Raw genomic sequence first — 16,277 nt, forward strand, 5'->3', positions numbered from 1 at the left:
AAAAATAAAAATTTTTAATTAATTTCGACTGTTGAATTTCAAAAATGTTTTTTTTTTTTTTTTTAATACAAAAAGTATCGATTATGTACGTTTTTGATGATAATGCTATCAATAATAATAATAATGATGATGATGATGATGACTGAAAATGATTTAAATTATACGACGGTAATAATGACGACGATGACCTCGGGGGGGTCAAAATGAAAATTTTCACCCTTTTTTTTATTTTATATTATTAATTAGTTTACCGTTGAAGGGTCGAAAAGAAAATTTTTGAACGTTGATAACAAAATTTTCATCGGATTGTTGTTGTTTGCTGTTTGTTGTTTGTTCCAATAAATATTTAATGTAAAATTTTTCATTTGAAATAATCATTTACAAATCGACACTAACCAGAAATCGAATTTCCGTTTTTAAATCTCTCGTTCTCTCACCATCTCTCACACTCTCTCACTCTCTCTCACTCTCTTTCACCATCTCTCTCTCTCTCTCTCTCTCTCTCTTTTAAAATTCATTTCTGACGCGTTTTCTATTCATTTATTGTGTGATCGTTTTTCGATTTTCCTGTCGACGGCGAATCCCCCAACATCAACAATAATTCAAAATTAATTTTATTTCACTCAAAAATGTTTTCTTTCCTTTTCTACGAGGACTGGTGGGAAAGTGCGGGGAGAGAATATTAGGAGGGGGGGTGCTAATCGCACCCAGTGATAATAATAATAATATTTTTATTGATAATTTAACACGGATGAAGGTAATTACATCAAACAAAACAAACCGTGAGAATTCGAAACATTGTATACAAAAAAAAATGATAAAAAAAATTTTTTTTTAACTCTCTCATCTCTCTCTCTCTCTCTCTTTCTTTCTCTCTCTCTTGTCATTTTTTATTTATGACTTTTTAACATTAATTACGACAAACGCATTCGGTTAAACGTTTTTTTTTTTTTTTTTTAAATCTACGGAGTAAAAAAAAAAATTTTTTCTTTTTTTTTTCAGGGAGCTTTTCCAGTGAAAAAATTTTCCAGATCCGATTTAAAATATTCAAAAATAAAAAAAAAATTTATTAATAATTTGATATAACGAACCGGTTGTTAAAAAAAAAAAAACAAAAAAAATTTTTTCTCCAGTTTTTCCTTTCTTTTTGGATAAACATAATTAAACATGTTTTGAGCGGATTTTCTCTTTAAACTTTTCCTAATGATAATAAAAAATTTAAAAATTTTCCAAAAAAAAAAAAATTTTTTTATAAAATGATTGCGCGACAATGATGATGATGACAATTAATTAAAAAACTTTTTTATAACGTTACGCGTAAAAAAAATAAATAAATGATAATAATAATAAAATAAATAAAATCTCTTACTTACTTTGTCGGACTGGGTACTAAAGACCAATTATATCCCTGGAGAACTTTTGAAACGGCTTCGTTGATTTCGGCCTTTTCCAAAATTGAACCTTTTATTTCACCGGAACCTTTACACGCATTACCATTTCCAATTATGTTTGCTGCGGTTATTTTAACCACTGGTAAATCCGTCGTCGTAACAACCACTTTCGGAGAACCTTCCCTTGTATAATTTTTCTTTTCCATTATTACTATTTTTATTATTATCAGTACTCAAAATTTTTTTTTAATCATTATTATTTTCCTCCCGTGTGCGTGTGTAGTTACTCGTCTCCTGCCATTCGATTGAAACAAAAAAAAATTTTTAAATCCCGGATATGATTTTAATATACACACTCGCACCAAGAAGTGAAGAATTAAAGAGAAACTAAAATACACGGACCATTCACTCCAGTTGAAATGGTGCTCCGTTAATGAGCCAAGAAACGTTGGAGTGGCTTTGAGAGAAGAAAAAAGAAAGAGAGGAGAGAGAGAGAGAGAGAGAGAGTTCTGTCCTTGAATGAACTGATAACTCGTGTTATGTTTATATAGGAGGGATCCCCTACTACTACTACTACCGTCGTCTCTCCTCTCCTCCCACACTTCGTCCCTTATTATTAAATGTAACATATATTATTATTATTATTATTATTATTATTATTATTATTATTATTATTATTATACCTTATTTTTTTGTTTTTTTTCTATATTTATTTATTTAAAAAAAAAAAAAATTTTTTTTTTTTTTTTACATTGATTTATGATAATGCCTTTTTTTTTCGTAAGGGAGGAGGAGAAGGAGAAAGAGGAGGAAAGGGGGAAGGAGAAGGGAAAGGGGAAAAAAGGGAACGTGTAAGTTGTTTAATAACAATAAATTTAAAGCGTAGGCCGTTACAAACACAAAATCCTGGATATATATATAAGCTGGAGGCAATAATAAGTGCTTTTCGTTCGTTTATTACTCTATTTTATGGGTCAATCGTTTTCGTAAACTCCAAAAAAAAAAAAAAAGTTTCTTAAAAAAAAAAAAATTTTTAAGTTTTTTTTTTATTTAAAAAACCTTAAAATAAATAAATAAATAATTTGAGTTAATTGTTTTGTTTTTGTCAATAATATTAATAATAAATTTTTTTTTGTATCATGGAAAGAGAGGATGTGATGGAGAGAGGAAGAAACAACCTGGAGAAAAACTAAATAAATTTTTTTAGGTTGTTTAGGTAGTAAAAAAAAATGTTAAGATAAAAATTTTTTTTTTTTATTTACACAATTTATGATAATTTCACCCCTTGCTAGTCAGTCTCACACACACACACACACAAAAAATAAATTTTATATTATTATTATTATTATTGGAATAGTCGTCGCATTTTTTTAAAAAGGATTTTAATTAATAATAATAATAATAAAATCATTCGTTTTAGCGACGAACCGTTACGAAACATTAATGAATTTTTTTTTAAATTTTAAATGAAGGCGGTTGTTTTATATTTTAATTATGATGACGACGCCATTTTGTTTTTATTTTTGCCATATTTGATTTTATTATTATTATTATCATTTTTTACGGGACCGGATTTGCTGTTGTTGTTGTTGTGCGTTTTATAAAATGAATGAAATTTCGGGAACGAGGGGGAAAGAGATGGAAAAAGGGAAAAATCCCGAATTTTTTGTTTGTTTTCACATCCCTCATCCGCCCTTATTTTTGCATAACGTTTTTATTTTTTTTTAATTGATAAAAAATATTATTATTATTATTATTTGTTAAATCATCTTCTGCTAATTAATTGTTTTAAAATTAAATAAATAAAAACGAGAGATTTAATTGAAAAAAAAATTTTTTATTATTAATTCCCACGTAATTTTCCAGTTAAAAAGATTTTTAAATTATAGACTATAAAACTAAATAAATAAAATAAAAATTTTATAGCGCTATATTTATAGCTCTATATATAAGTTTTTTTTTTGTTTTTGCGATCGTGTGTCGCATTTATTTACTTTTAATTTTTATTTGTTATATATTTATTTACTCTCTCGTGAATCCAGGGAGAGGATGAAGGGGGCGGTGGTGGGGGTTGGGGGTTTCACGTAATTAAAAAAAAGTTATAACGTTTTTTCGTTCGTTCGTTCGTTTGTTTGTTTGTTTGTTTTGTTTGTTTTTTTATTTGTTACGTTTTCGAATCCGCGTAAATAAATAAATAAATAAATGCGACAAAAAAAAAAATTTTTTTTTTTCTATATAATTCTAGAATGTTTACACAAATTAAATTCCAAGGTGCGACTGATTAGCTTAATGAGATGAGTTACTAATTAGGTGACTTTTCTCATTCCTTCATCTTTTTTTTTTTTTAAATCCTTGAAAATTTTTTTTTTTTTTTTTGAAAAACTAATAATCTATTTTGTTTGTATAATTTATTTTAACTGGAAAAACTAAAAAAAAAAAACTAATCTCGTAACAGTTTAGTAAAAAAAAAATTTTTTGTTTGAACGTAAACAAAAATTTAAAAATCGATTTTTAAAAAAATGTTTTCGTCATCATCATCATCGTCATCGATATAAATAAATAAATAAACGAAAAATGAAAAAAAATCAATAATTAATTAATTAATTAAGTTTTAATAAAAGTTTTTTTTAAATAAATAAATAAATATATTTTGAATGATTGATTGATTGAAAAAAAAAAAAAAATAGACGGATAAAATTTATTACGAAATAATTGTTGTTTTCTACGTCGACGAATGTTGAGATTGAGAGAGGGGGGAGAGGGGGAGAGAGAAAAGTTTAGATTTAGAGCAAAGTGCCAAAAGAAACACATTAAACGCGACTCATTCCTTCTTCGCCTCCTCCTCCTCTTAGTATTAAGCCAAAAAGAAGAAGGAAGGTTGGTAGGTGGCTCCAATAGAGTCAGTTGGAGGAGTGGTTTTATTATGGACCATTGGCTTGCCCGTAAAAAAAAAAAAAAAAACCAACAACCAACACCTCCCACTTTGATTGTTGTTGTTGTTGTTATTGTTGTTGTTGTGTTTCTCGTTTTACAATTAACAGTATACGAAGTGCACTTGACAATATAATTACTATCCTTTCGTTCAATCATTATTTTACAGTAAAACTTTAGGTTTTTTTTTTCGATCCGATCCATTTTTCACCGCCTTTTAAATTTTTTCTTTTTCTTAACGCAAAACAAAAGAAAATCTCTACGAGTTCAAAAAAATAAAATAATAATAATAATAATAATAAACAAAGGAAACAAGTTTTTTTGTTTTTTTTTTTACACTAGCAAAAAAAAATTTTATATTATTATTTTTTTTTTCGGTTTCTTGTCGCTATATTATAGCGTCTATAATAAAATTTTATTATTATTATTATTATTACTATTATTTTTGTTTACGATTCCAAAGCGTGAAATTTAAGTAAATTTTTTTTCTTTTTCCTTTTTTTTTGGTGTTTGTGTCTGTCTGATTAGCTTCATTTAAAAGAAAGAAAAAAAAAGTTTTCAAAAAAAATTTTTTTTTCTTTTAGAAAAAATGAAAAAATTAAAAATTGTGAGGGAGGAGGTGGAGAAGTGGGTGAGTAGGAGGAAAAGGGAACGGAATGAATACACAAAAAAAAATAATAATAATATAATGGCGTAAAAGTTTTTAAAAAAAACATTCCAGTTTAAATATCGGCAATTTTTTTTTTAAAGAAAAGAATAAATTAATAATAATAATAATAATAATAATGGGTAAAAAAAAAATCTTAGATGAAGAATGTTTGGACAGGCGGTTGTGGCGGCGGCGGATTTGTTGAGTTGATTAGTAGATAATATTAATTTCAAAAAAAAAAAAAAAAAAAAAAGAATGACAGCATTTTGAATGATGAACAATGAATCATTGTAGAGTCACGTTCCGAAAGTGCGAGTTTTTTTTTATATAATTCGACCGCATTGACTACATCGAATAAATTTTTAAGTGTTTTTTTTACCACCATTAATTATCCCCCCTCCCACATTTTCCCATTAATAATTATCGATGATAATGATAATAAACCAATCGAATTATTTATCTTATAAATTTCTTCGAATCGCATTAAAAATCCCTCAAATTATTTTTCCTTTTTTTTTCTAATTTACTCTCACGTAAAACGTAATATACACCATTCTCGAAAAATAATAATAATAATAATAATAATAATAATAAACGTGAAAAGCCAAAGCTTTTTAAAGTCTTTCACAAAAAAAAAAAAGACGAGAAAAACTCTTGAATGAATCTAAACACTTGAGTTGAATTCAAAAGAAGAACAAATCGAATTTCAATTTTTTTTTTTTTAACTTGCATCATCATCATCATCATCATCATTATTATTATTATTCTCTTCTTTATTGAATGAAGTGAGCGCGGTCGAATCTATTGTGATAATACCGTACCTAAAAAACCTAAAAATTCGGCTGCCACATATAAAAGAATATTTTTTTTGAACGCTATGACAGTATTTATTGACAAAAGACTCGACGACGGACGGCTCTTAAAGAATTTTCCTACAACAATAATAATAATGATAATAATAATAATAATAATAATAAATAAATAATTTTTATTGTATAATATATTTAAAAAAAATAAATAAATAAATTATCCTAACGAATGATATATAATATATATATATATAAAAATTATTATTATTATAATTTTTTTTTTGTTGTTATTAATTCCCATTATCACGATCAATTATTATTATTATTATTATTCGATGCACACAAAATGTCTTCCACATCAACCCTCAGAAGAGAAAAATAAAAAAAAATTTTGATTTAGCAGAAGAAAAGGGCGAGGGAAGGCAAAAAATCCGCTTCATCGGTTATGTTTATACTCGTGATTCAGCAAATTCCAAAGGTACCATGTAAAGGTCACAAAAGTTCAATTACATGTCATCGTGACCACCATACTCGATACTCACTCACTCATTCTGACACCCTGTGGCTGGCTGGCTTTTAAAATTTTTTCAAATAGTAATCACGATATCATTTATTGTATTTAAACATTTATATATCCCAACGATCGGTCTATATGTTCATAATCAATCAATCAATCATTCAATCCCAATCATTTTAATTATGCGCATAATTAGGTAGGTATACGTTTAAAAAAAAATGGATTATTAATTAAACGTAGAAGTAAATTTTTTAAATATAATCACGTGATCGGAAATGCACGGAGAAAAAGATGAGTTAATTTTTTTTTTTCATGTTTAGACATCTTGAAATGATGACGTCAATACAATAAATTTACATGAGGAAACGTAAATAAATATTTAATGAGAGAATAATAAGGTGTGTGTGGCCGTCACGGGGTTGTTGCTACTACTACCGAATCTCTCTCTCTCTCTCTTTTTGTATATACCGACCGACCGACCGACCGCGACCTACCGACAAACCGACTTTGGTTAATAATAATAATAATAATAAGGTTCCTAATGGTGGCCCATATGAGTTTTTCTTTTTTATTTAAAAATAAGTCTTCCGGTCGATTTGTAAGTCGGTCTTTTCTTTTATATGTGAACGAACGCACCGTGCGAACTGTTTTCCTTCCTTATTTTTTCATTAGAGGATGTGAGCATGTGGGTTTTTATACAAAATCATCATCATCATCATCAAATGTGAAGAATAAGACAGATTTTTTTTTTTTTAAATAATTTAAAAATCTAGAAAAGGATAACGCCGCGCGTAAAACGTAAATTAACTGACATTGTTTTATAATTTTACAATAATAAATTATTCATCGTTTGTTGTTGTTGTTGTTGTTGTAACTAAATAAATATTTAGGCTTGGCTTTACTCAAAATTTACTCAATTAATTAACTTTTACTCTTTCGTACAAAATCCATCTTCCAACAACAATCAATTAAATTTACTCATGCGAATTATTTTACCTTTTTTTTTTATTTATAATTTATAATATTATCATCATCATTATTATCATCATGATCATCATCGTCATCATCCGTCGGAAAAATTTAAATTTTATTATTTCGAACAACCTTTCCTTCGAAAAATTTTATTATCTCTTAAACCTTTTCTCAATCAATCACTTTTCCGTCGGTGATTTCATAAGTTGTTAATTTTTACAATAATTATAAATGGATACCTGGGCGTAAATGTAAAAGAGGAGTGGAAGTGAAAAAAGCTTAAGCAGGAGATGGGGAGGTGGTGTGGGGAGGGGAAGGGGCTCGAAGAAAAAATGGAAGGGATAAAAAACAAACGAGAAAAAAATTAAATTGTTTTGTTTTCGTTTTTTTTTTTTTTTTATACCTTCGAATTCGAAACTCATATAACTCAATTTTTAACCGAAAAAAAAATTTAAAAAATGGCGGGAAAATTTAAAAAAAAAATCTTAACGTGTGGCAAACACAAAAAACTATTATTATTATTATTATTTATTTTCGTCTCGATTAATAATAACAAAAAATAAAAAAAAAACAAAAAATTATTTTTTTAAATTAAATAAATAAATTATCATCATCATCATTATTATTATTATTTATTTATAAACAAAAAAATATTTTGAAATTTCGTTTGTTTGTTTGTTTGTTTATTTTTTTGTTTGTTTAAAAAAATGGTTTTATAGGAATTAAACACGGACCGTTCGTAACAGCATCGACGTTCCCGTCCCTTTTTCTTTAAATTCAAAAAAAAAAATTAAAATAATAATAATAATAATAATGTGGAATGAAAAACGAATTGGAGTTATTACGTTTTGTAATTAAAACAAATCAATAATAGATTTTTATGTTTAAAAAAAAAAACCTGGTCTCGCGCGTTCGAAACTCTCAACATATTAAAAAAAAAAAAAATCTTCTGGCGACCAAACGTTAAAAAAAGTAGTGGTGGTGGTGGTGGGGAAGGGAAGGGCTTAAGAGAAATCCATGACGATGATGATGATGATGATGATGGTGAGGATGGTGATGGTGGCAATGATGGAGCCAACTCCATATATATTATTATTTCTTTCATTTTTGTTCTCTCACCGTGAATTTTTTTTTCTTTTTTTTTTTTTAGTTTTCATTTTGATTTCGTTTAAAAATTAATTTAATTTAATTATGTTTTTTTTTTTTTTTTTTTTTTTTAAACGTTTACCTTACGTTTTTGTGATTTTTTGTTTTACGTGAATTATAGTGAGTGATTATTATTATTATTATTGTCTTCATTTCAACATTTATACGGTTATTAAATAAAATTATTGTTATTATTATTATTAAACTAACAGACTTACGATATTTACGAAACTATTAAAAAAAAAGGTAAAAAAAAAAAAAGTAAATATAGTTTTACGCTATAATAAATTTTTATAGCAGATGATAATAATAATAATACTTTTTAATATTTATAATAAAAATAAATAAATTTTATGATTTGTGTGTGTGTCTGTGTGGAAAAATTAAAAAATCATCGATAATTTCAAAATTGTTGTCGTTGTCGTTGTCGTCGTTTTTAACCTTCTTTATAGAAATATAAATTATAGCGTCTAAACAAAAAAAAAAAATATAGTCAGGTTATAGAGAGAAGAGAAGAGAAAGGAAAAAGAAAAATGGCTGAATTTGTTGTTAATTGTTCGTATATAATTAAGTAAAAAAAAAATTTTTTTTAATAGTAATAAATCATTTTGTGTTGTGAATGACGCTTTCCTTTAGGCAAAAACATTTTGAAAAGAATTAAATTTTCAATTTATTATCATTATTATCATTATTATCATTATCATTATTATTATTATCAATCGTAATCAATTTTATATATAAATTATTAATCCTTTCCTTTCGGTCGTTTTAACAAATCGTTTCGTATGAAAAATACGAAAATAAAAAAAAATTTTTTTTTGTCTATATTTGGCATATATCCGATCGTTTGTTTGTTTGTTTTTCACAAAATTTTATAGTCAGTCAATCAGTCATTCAATCAATCAATCCGACGGAATTTTTTTTAATTTTTATATATTTCGTCATTCGTCCCATGAGAAAAAAAAAAAATTCGTGGCGGGGGGATTTAAACTCGAATAGGAAAATGAGGAAAATTTTTTATTTTTTGATGGTCACGTGGTTAAATGTTGACATAAATAAATAAATAAATAAATAAAGCAAGCGAATTTAAGATTTTTCACGAGTAAATATTTTTTTTCTAGACAAAATATACAAGTTTTAGAAATCGAAAGAAAGAGAAAGAAAAAGAAAAAAAAATCTTTTCTTCGCGTTCAATCCTTTTTTTTTTTTTTTGTCTGCTCTTGTAAACAAACGAACGGTTTTTTTTTTTTTTATTTCTTTGAAAATTATTTATTGTAATTTGTTTACAAAATAAAAATAAAAAAATTAAAAACAACAACAGAAAATATATAAAAACAAATCTGGTGTTATGAAAAGAAAAAGAAAAAAAAAGAAATGGCCGGAAAACATAACGTTTTGTTTTTAATTTAAACAAAACAAAATGCATAATAATAATAATAATAATAATAATAATAATAATAATAATAATAATAATAATAATAATAAATGTTATGAAGTTAAAACATTTTCATAAACTTAAATAGTTTATGTATGAATAAAACAAATCGAAGAAAAAATTTTAAAATGACTTCCGGCGACGGTAAAATTATTTACGAAATTTATTTAGAAAAAAATTTGTTTAATTTAATTAAATTAAAAATTTCTAGCCTCTACCCCTTCCCTTCACTCCCCTTCCCTTCCCAGAAAATAGTTTTTCTTTTTTTTCGAAATTAAATTTTCTTATGCGACGGTGTACAAGTTTGTTTCCGGAAAATTCCAAACTTGACCGGTTTTAAAATTCCCTATTAAAAAAAAAATACAAAAATTTTTGAAAAACCCAAAACAAAGAAACTCGGGATAAGGAGGGGGGGAGGAAAGGGGTTAAAGGTCAAAACATTTAATTCTACGACACACACAGACAGATTAATAATATAAAGGACACGTTAAATTATTTTTCTTCTTTTCCCATTTCCTCTTTCTATATAATCACCAATAATAGTAATAATTAAAACGTTTATAATGAGAGAGAGAGAGAGAGAGAGAGAGAGAGAGAGAGAGAGAGAGAGAGAGAGAGAGAGAGAGAGAGAGAGAGAGAGAGAGAGAGAGAGAGAGAGAGAGAGAGAGAGAGAGAGAGAGAGAGAGAGAGAGAGAGAGAGAGAGAGAGAGAGAGAGAGTATAATATAAAATGGTAATAAAAAAAAGATTTACGTTTTACCACCTGTAACATCGTAAATCATATTTTAAAATTTTATAATAATAATAATAATAATAATAATAATAATAATAATTAAATAAAAACGACAAACGCGCGCGTAAAAAAAAAGAAAAATTGCATTTTTGTAAACAATCAAAAAAAAAACGTTAAAAATTTTTTTCGCGCTTTTTTTTTGTTGCGTTTTTTTTTTTTTTTTTAATTTAATAAAAAGTGTTAAATAATACTAAAAACAATCAAAATAAACAAACAATAAATATATTTGTTGTAAAAATGTACAAACCTGAAACAATCGGAGTTGTTACAACAGAAACAAACGTTGTTGATGTTTCTAACAATACCGGAAATCAAAGTGGAAAAGATCAAATACAGGAACGTGAATCACTTCATTTGGATGCTGCCGTCGGAAAATTATTAGAAGGTAAGTTAATAATCTCTCTCTCTCTTTTTTTTTACGTAAGTTGGCATCACCGTTGTTATTAATAATAATAATAATAATTATCATTATTATTTTCAATGGTTTTGTTGTTGTTTTGAAAAACGAGTCACGAGTACGAAATTAAAATTTATTATCATAAAATTTTTAAAAAAATTTGTGTCGAAAAAAAACCAAAAAAAATAATAATAATAATTTTTTATTATTATTACCGTAATAAATATTTAATGAATTTTCGATTTTTTTCCCCCGTTGTTTGTACCCCCTGCCCCCCGCCCCCCGCCCCGTTTCGACAAAAATTTTATGAATGTTAAATGATAATAACGATAATGAAATTAAGTAATAATAATTATTATTATCACTCTTTAATACTTTAAAAAGGGAAGGAATAAAAAAAAAATATTTACGATGATGATAATAATAATAATAGTAATAATAGTAATAGTAATAATAATAATAATAATATAGTGTTTAATCTCGGATTGGTCAAAAGAAAATTTATTTTTTTTTTTCCGTTTCCTTTTACTACTTGCTTTCGTGTGTGTGTTTATATATTAAAAAAAAAATATTTTTACGTTAAAATTTATAAATAAAAAATTTAAAGGGATGAAAACCCTTGTAAAAACCCTTATCAACCCTTAAATTTTAACTCTCAACCCTCAACTCTCTAGTCTTTTAACCAGAAAAAATAAAACTTCCGTATGATTTTATAAAAATTGAAATGAAAAATATCAAAAAAAAAAGGAAGGGGGATGGGGAAGCGGAAGGGGAGGGAAAGGGGCGGCGGGTGCGGCGGATCATCCATTCCCCCCTCACAGTACAATTCTTCATTCCCTTCGATATTCATCGTTTATCCATCTTCTTTTTTCCTTTGATACCTTTATCGATATCCTTTTATTTCACCCCCACCATCATCACCACATTTAAATTTTATTTTTAAAAAAAAAATTTTCTCAAAGGAAAGAAAGAAAAAACAATTTTTTTACAAAAATTCAACCTTTTTTCTTTTTTTTGGGGTCGAGGTAAAAAAAAATTGTTTTAAATATTAATAATAATAATAATAATAATAATAATGATAATAATAATAAAAGGAAGTGAAAAATTAAATAAATAAAAATATAAAAAAAGGAAAAAAAAATTAAATTTTAATGATATCTTTTTTTTTTTTGAATTTTTCTTTTTTGAATTCAATTAATTAAAAATAAACAAATAAACAAACTTTGAAGTTTGGTTATTTAAAAAAAAAATCGTCTGCTTTTAATAAAAACAAACGAATCGATATAATCATTTTTTAATATAGAATATATTTAGTAAAAAAAAAAATTTTATAGTACTATAATTTTACTATAAATTAGTATAAAGAAAAGAAAGAAAGGAAAAGAAAAAGGAAAAGTCGTAAAGTTTTTTTTGCGCGCGTTCTCGCGAGCATTCGGGTGCGAAGGGGAGGGGGAGGAGGAAGAAGGATGTAATGAAAAGGGGAGGTAAGGAACAATGGTGGAAAAAGAAAATCTCATATATGTAGGAGACCACCAAGTCACGAAGATTTAACGGATCATTAAAATACTCAGGCGTAACGACCTGCCATTGAATCCAAAGGAAAAAAAAAAGGTTTTAATATACCTTACGTCAAATTACCATCAATGTCGGGAGTCTGTATTACAATACCTAATCTCTCTCTCTCTCTTTCTCCGTCTAAATAATAATAATAATAATAATAAAAATTAAGAAATTTTACTGCAAGCCTTTTTTTTTCTTACCGAAATTTGATTTCAAAAGTCCGTGTAATTGTTGTTAAGTTAAAACCTTTTTTTTTGCACGTGTGAGATTTACGCCATTTTTTTTTTTTTAAATTTATTACTTAAGTTTTACCCGTTTGTTTGTTTGTTTGTACAACTTATCATGTTTTTATTATTTTGCAACAAACTTTTTACAACGGAATAAAATGTTAAAGTATCATCCGAAGAGAAAAAAAAAAAAAACAAAAAAATTTAAATCTACATTAAAAAAAAAAGTGTCAATAGTAGAAAAATTACGTTATTATCATTATCATTATCATTATTATTATTATTTGTAATCATTAACCGACGTGTGTTTATATCATCCACATAGTTGATTATTATTATTATTTTTTTCGACGATCGGTTGTTGGAAACTTAAGTAAATAAACTAAATATAAATAATTTGTTTCACTCTCTCTCTCTCTCTATTTCTCTCTCTCTCTCATAGTTTAAAATCGTATTAAAATTACCGTGAAGTGTGATTAAACAATTATTTAAACAAAAAAAAAATTTGTTTTATTTATTAATTGAGAAAAATGAGGCAATAGAAAAGAAAGAAAAAAAACAAACAAAAACAAAATAAAATTTAAATAACATAAATAACGTTAAAAAAAGCAGAAGAAAATTTTAAAATTTTAATTAAACATTTATTTATTATTATTATTATTACTATGCTTTTTAAATTAATTTATTTTATTTTTGTCGGACATTTTTAATCGATAATTATTATCATTATAAAATAATTTAAAATGTGAGTGTGTGTTATTATTTTAACGTTTCGTGTCACACGCACACGCACACGCATAATAATAATAATACAAAATAATTCTTTTTATCAATGAACAAAGGAAAACTTTAAAAAAAAAATTGCAAAAAAACAAAAAGGGTTTTTTTTGCAAAGAATAAAAGCGGAATTGTTTGTAATTAATATGGCGGATAACAAACCGTAATAATGAATAATCAAAAAAAATAAATAAATTAAAAAATCATTTTGTTAATAAAATTCCGATGACATCTGTCACTAATTGTTTTATTTAACAAAAAAAAAAAGAAAAAGGAAGAACGACCTAAACCTTTGAAAATGTCGTCGGATTAAAAAAAAAAAAGCAGACGATGATGATGAGAAAGTCATAGTAGAAGAAAATAACCAACGAACGACGAGAGAGTCTCGGCCCAAAAATAAAAAAAATAAAAAAAAAAAAAATTTTTTTTTTTGAAATGAGAGTTATAAATTAGTAGAGGACATGAAGCGTGCAGAATGCGAAACAAAGGGCCCCTTTCACAAGGCCCCCGTCACGGATCTTAGTCTCCACCCGGGCAATTTTTAAATAATGCACCCGAGATAGCTACGCATGAGACCTGGGGGCCTCTTCTATTATATATATAAGTAAGATTCGATTCCTTTACTTGGTAATTAGCGAACGTGTTCTTCCGGTCGAACTTTCTTAAACAGTTCGTGCCAAGTATGGCATTTCAAACGAGCTTTCATCAACAAACAAAAACAAACAAACAAACAACAAAAAAAAAAATTACCGCATCGGGTAATAAAAAAAAATATATATATTTTCCATTATTTTCTTTGTTTTTTTCTTTACTCTCTCTCTCTCTCTCTCTCTCTCTCTCTCTCTCTCTCTCTCTCTCTCTCTCTCTCTCTCTCTCTCTCTCTCTCTCTCTCTCTCTCTCTCTTCCTCTCATTACCGCCATCTTAAATTTCCCCTCTTTTAATTCATTTCTCCTTTCGTTTGTTGTTTATTTGTCGTTCGACAAACGAGATTGAGTGAATAAAAAAAAAATCGAACGCATAGAAACAAAAAAAAAAAACAATAATATTTTTTAAGTAATAAAAATACCTTTTCTGTTTTTTTATGCGAGACACAAACAAACAAACAAACAAATGAGGCAAGTTCCTTTCGTCGGTCATGTTTTAATCAGATAACAGACGATTTTTTAACAAAAAAAAAAAAAAAACGGAACTTTAAAAAGGGAGAAAAACCGAAAAGCAATGTGTGTGTGTGTGAGAGAGAGAAAAATAAAATGGGGAGTCAAACGTAAAAAAAATTTTTATTTTTTTTTGTTTTAATTTCTCTCGATTTAAAACAAAACGAAAAGTGGGGAGGGAAGGGAAGGAGAGGGGGTGGAGGAGGAAGTTAAGACCCTCGCAATCGCCAATCACGTTTACGTATGAGATGACACAAACGGAAATTTAATTTAAAAAAAAAAAAAACAAAACAAAAAAAATTAATTTGCCCAACAACAACGAACAGCAAAAAATTAAAAAAACTTTCATTAAATTTTTTTAAAAACAAATTCAATAACCCTTCCCCTTCTCCTCCCCTCCCTCTCTTCCTCCTAAAAATCAAAAAAAAAATTCAAGCAGAAGACGCTGACAAAATAAAATAAAATAAAAAAATAAATTACAAAATGGCGGATAAATAAACGTTTTTTAAAAACTATTTTAAAATAAAAGTTTATATTTTTTTCTCCTCCCCTCCCCTGCAGACGCCCCTCCCTCCTTCTTTAAATTAATATCGTTTTCGATAGGGATGTGCGTGCGTGCGCGTGCGTTTTAAAAAGGAAAAGGAAAGAATTAAAAAAAAATATTTTTTTTTTTTAACTGCGTAAATCAAGAGAAATATTGAAATGAAGTGTAAAACGATGAAAGAAACTTTAATGAGGACACGTTTCATTGACAATTATTAAAGTAATTAGTTATTTGATTGCTTTCCAACAACCAACAAACAACAACCAAAAAAAAAAAATAATAATTTATTAACATGTGCCATGTTTAATTAAATTATTTTAAATAATTAATATAAATTTTTACCATTCTTGTAAATTATACCGTAAAGTTAGTTAATTCGAATCTTTTCCTATGTGGATTTTAAATAAGAAAAAAATTTTTTTTTCACAGCCTCCGCGATTTCGTTTCCCTTTTTTTTGTTTTTTTTTTTTATTAAAAACGATGATGACAAACTAAAACCCGCCTACGCAATTAGTTGTCACGCGATGCGTTTTTAAAAAAAAAAAAAATTTTAAATTCCAACTGATTATTATCCGAAACTTTTTTTTTTTTGTCAACTAAATCCAAAATTTTTTTTTCTCTTCTTCATCACCATCATTATTATCATCATCATTATCATCATCTTTCCTATTAGTTTTATTTTTAGAAAAGAAGAAAAAAAAATTTGGATCGATTAATGATGAGAATGAAAAAAAAAACGATTTACGGGGTTAAACGTTTTTTTTTGTTTTTGCTTCTGTCGGAATTTATTCGTTAATTATTATCGAAATAATTTTTTTTTTTTATTTTTCAAATGTTGTCACATTGTAACGAATTATTATTATGATGATGATGATGATGTAAAAAAAAATCAGGTGAAATTTTTTTATTTTATTTTCGAATTAGAGGAAATTTCTGGCGCCGAATTTTTTTTTTTTCATTTATTAAATTTCAAGG

General features: G+C 26.5%; 2 protein-coding genes across 2 annotated transcripts; one reads left to right on the forward strand and one right to left on the reverse strand.

Moving 5' to 3' along the window:
* Nucleotides 1-1,369: 1,369 nt before the first annotated feature.
* Nucleotides 1,370-1,692, reverse strand: Phum_PHUM470910 (uncharacterized protein; the record flags this gene model as incomplete). Its single annotated transcript, XM_002430229.1, has 2 exons — nucleotides 1,370-1,574; nucleotides 1,679-1,692. 2 exons carry the CDS (start codon nucleotides 1,690-1,692, stop codon nucleotides 1,370-1,372), a joined length of 219 nt encoding a protein of 72 aa, XP_002430274.1.
* Nucleotides 1,693-10,879: 9,187 nt separating this feature from the next.
* On the forward strand, nucleotides 10,880-11,434 carry Phum_PHUM470920 (uncharacterized protein; the record flags this gene model as incomplete). The annotated part of the gene is made up of 2 exons (XM_002430230.1): nucleotides 10,880-11,027; nucleotides 11,424-11,434. The coding sequence occupies 2 exons, from the start codon at nucleotides 10,880-10,882 to the stop codon at nucleotides 11,432-11,434; spliced, it is 159 nt and encodes a 52-aa protein (XP_002430275.1).
* Nucleotides 11,435-16,277: the final 4,843 nt, after the last annotated feature.

This window comes from Pediculus humanus, genomic scaffold (assembly GCF_000006295.1).
Source record: "Pediculus humanus corporis 1103172108251 genomic scaffold, whole genome shotgun sequence".
In the NCBI taxonomy this organism is placed as follows: domain Eukaryota; kingdom Metazoa; phylum Arthropoda; class Insecta; order Psocodea; family Pediculidae; genus Pediculus; species Pediculus humanus.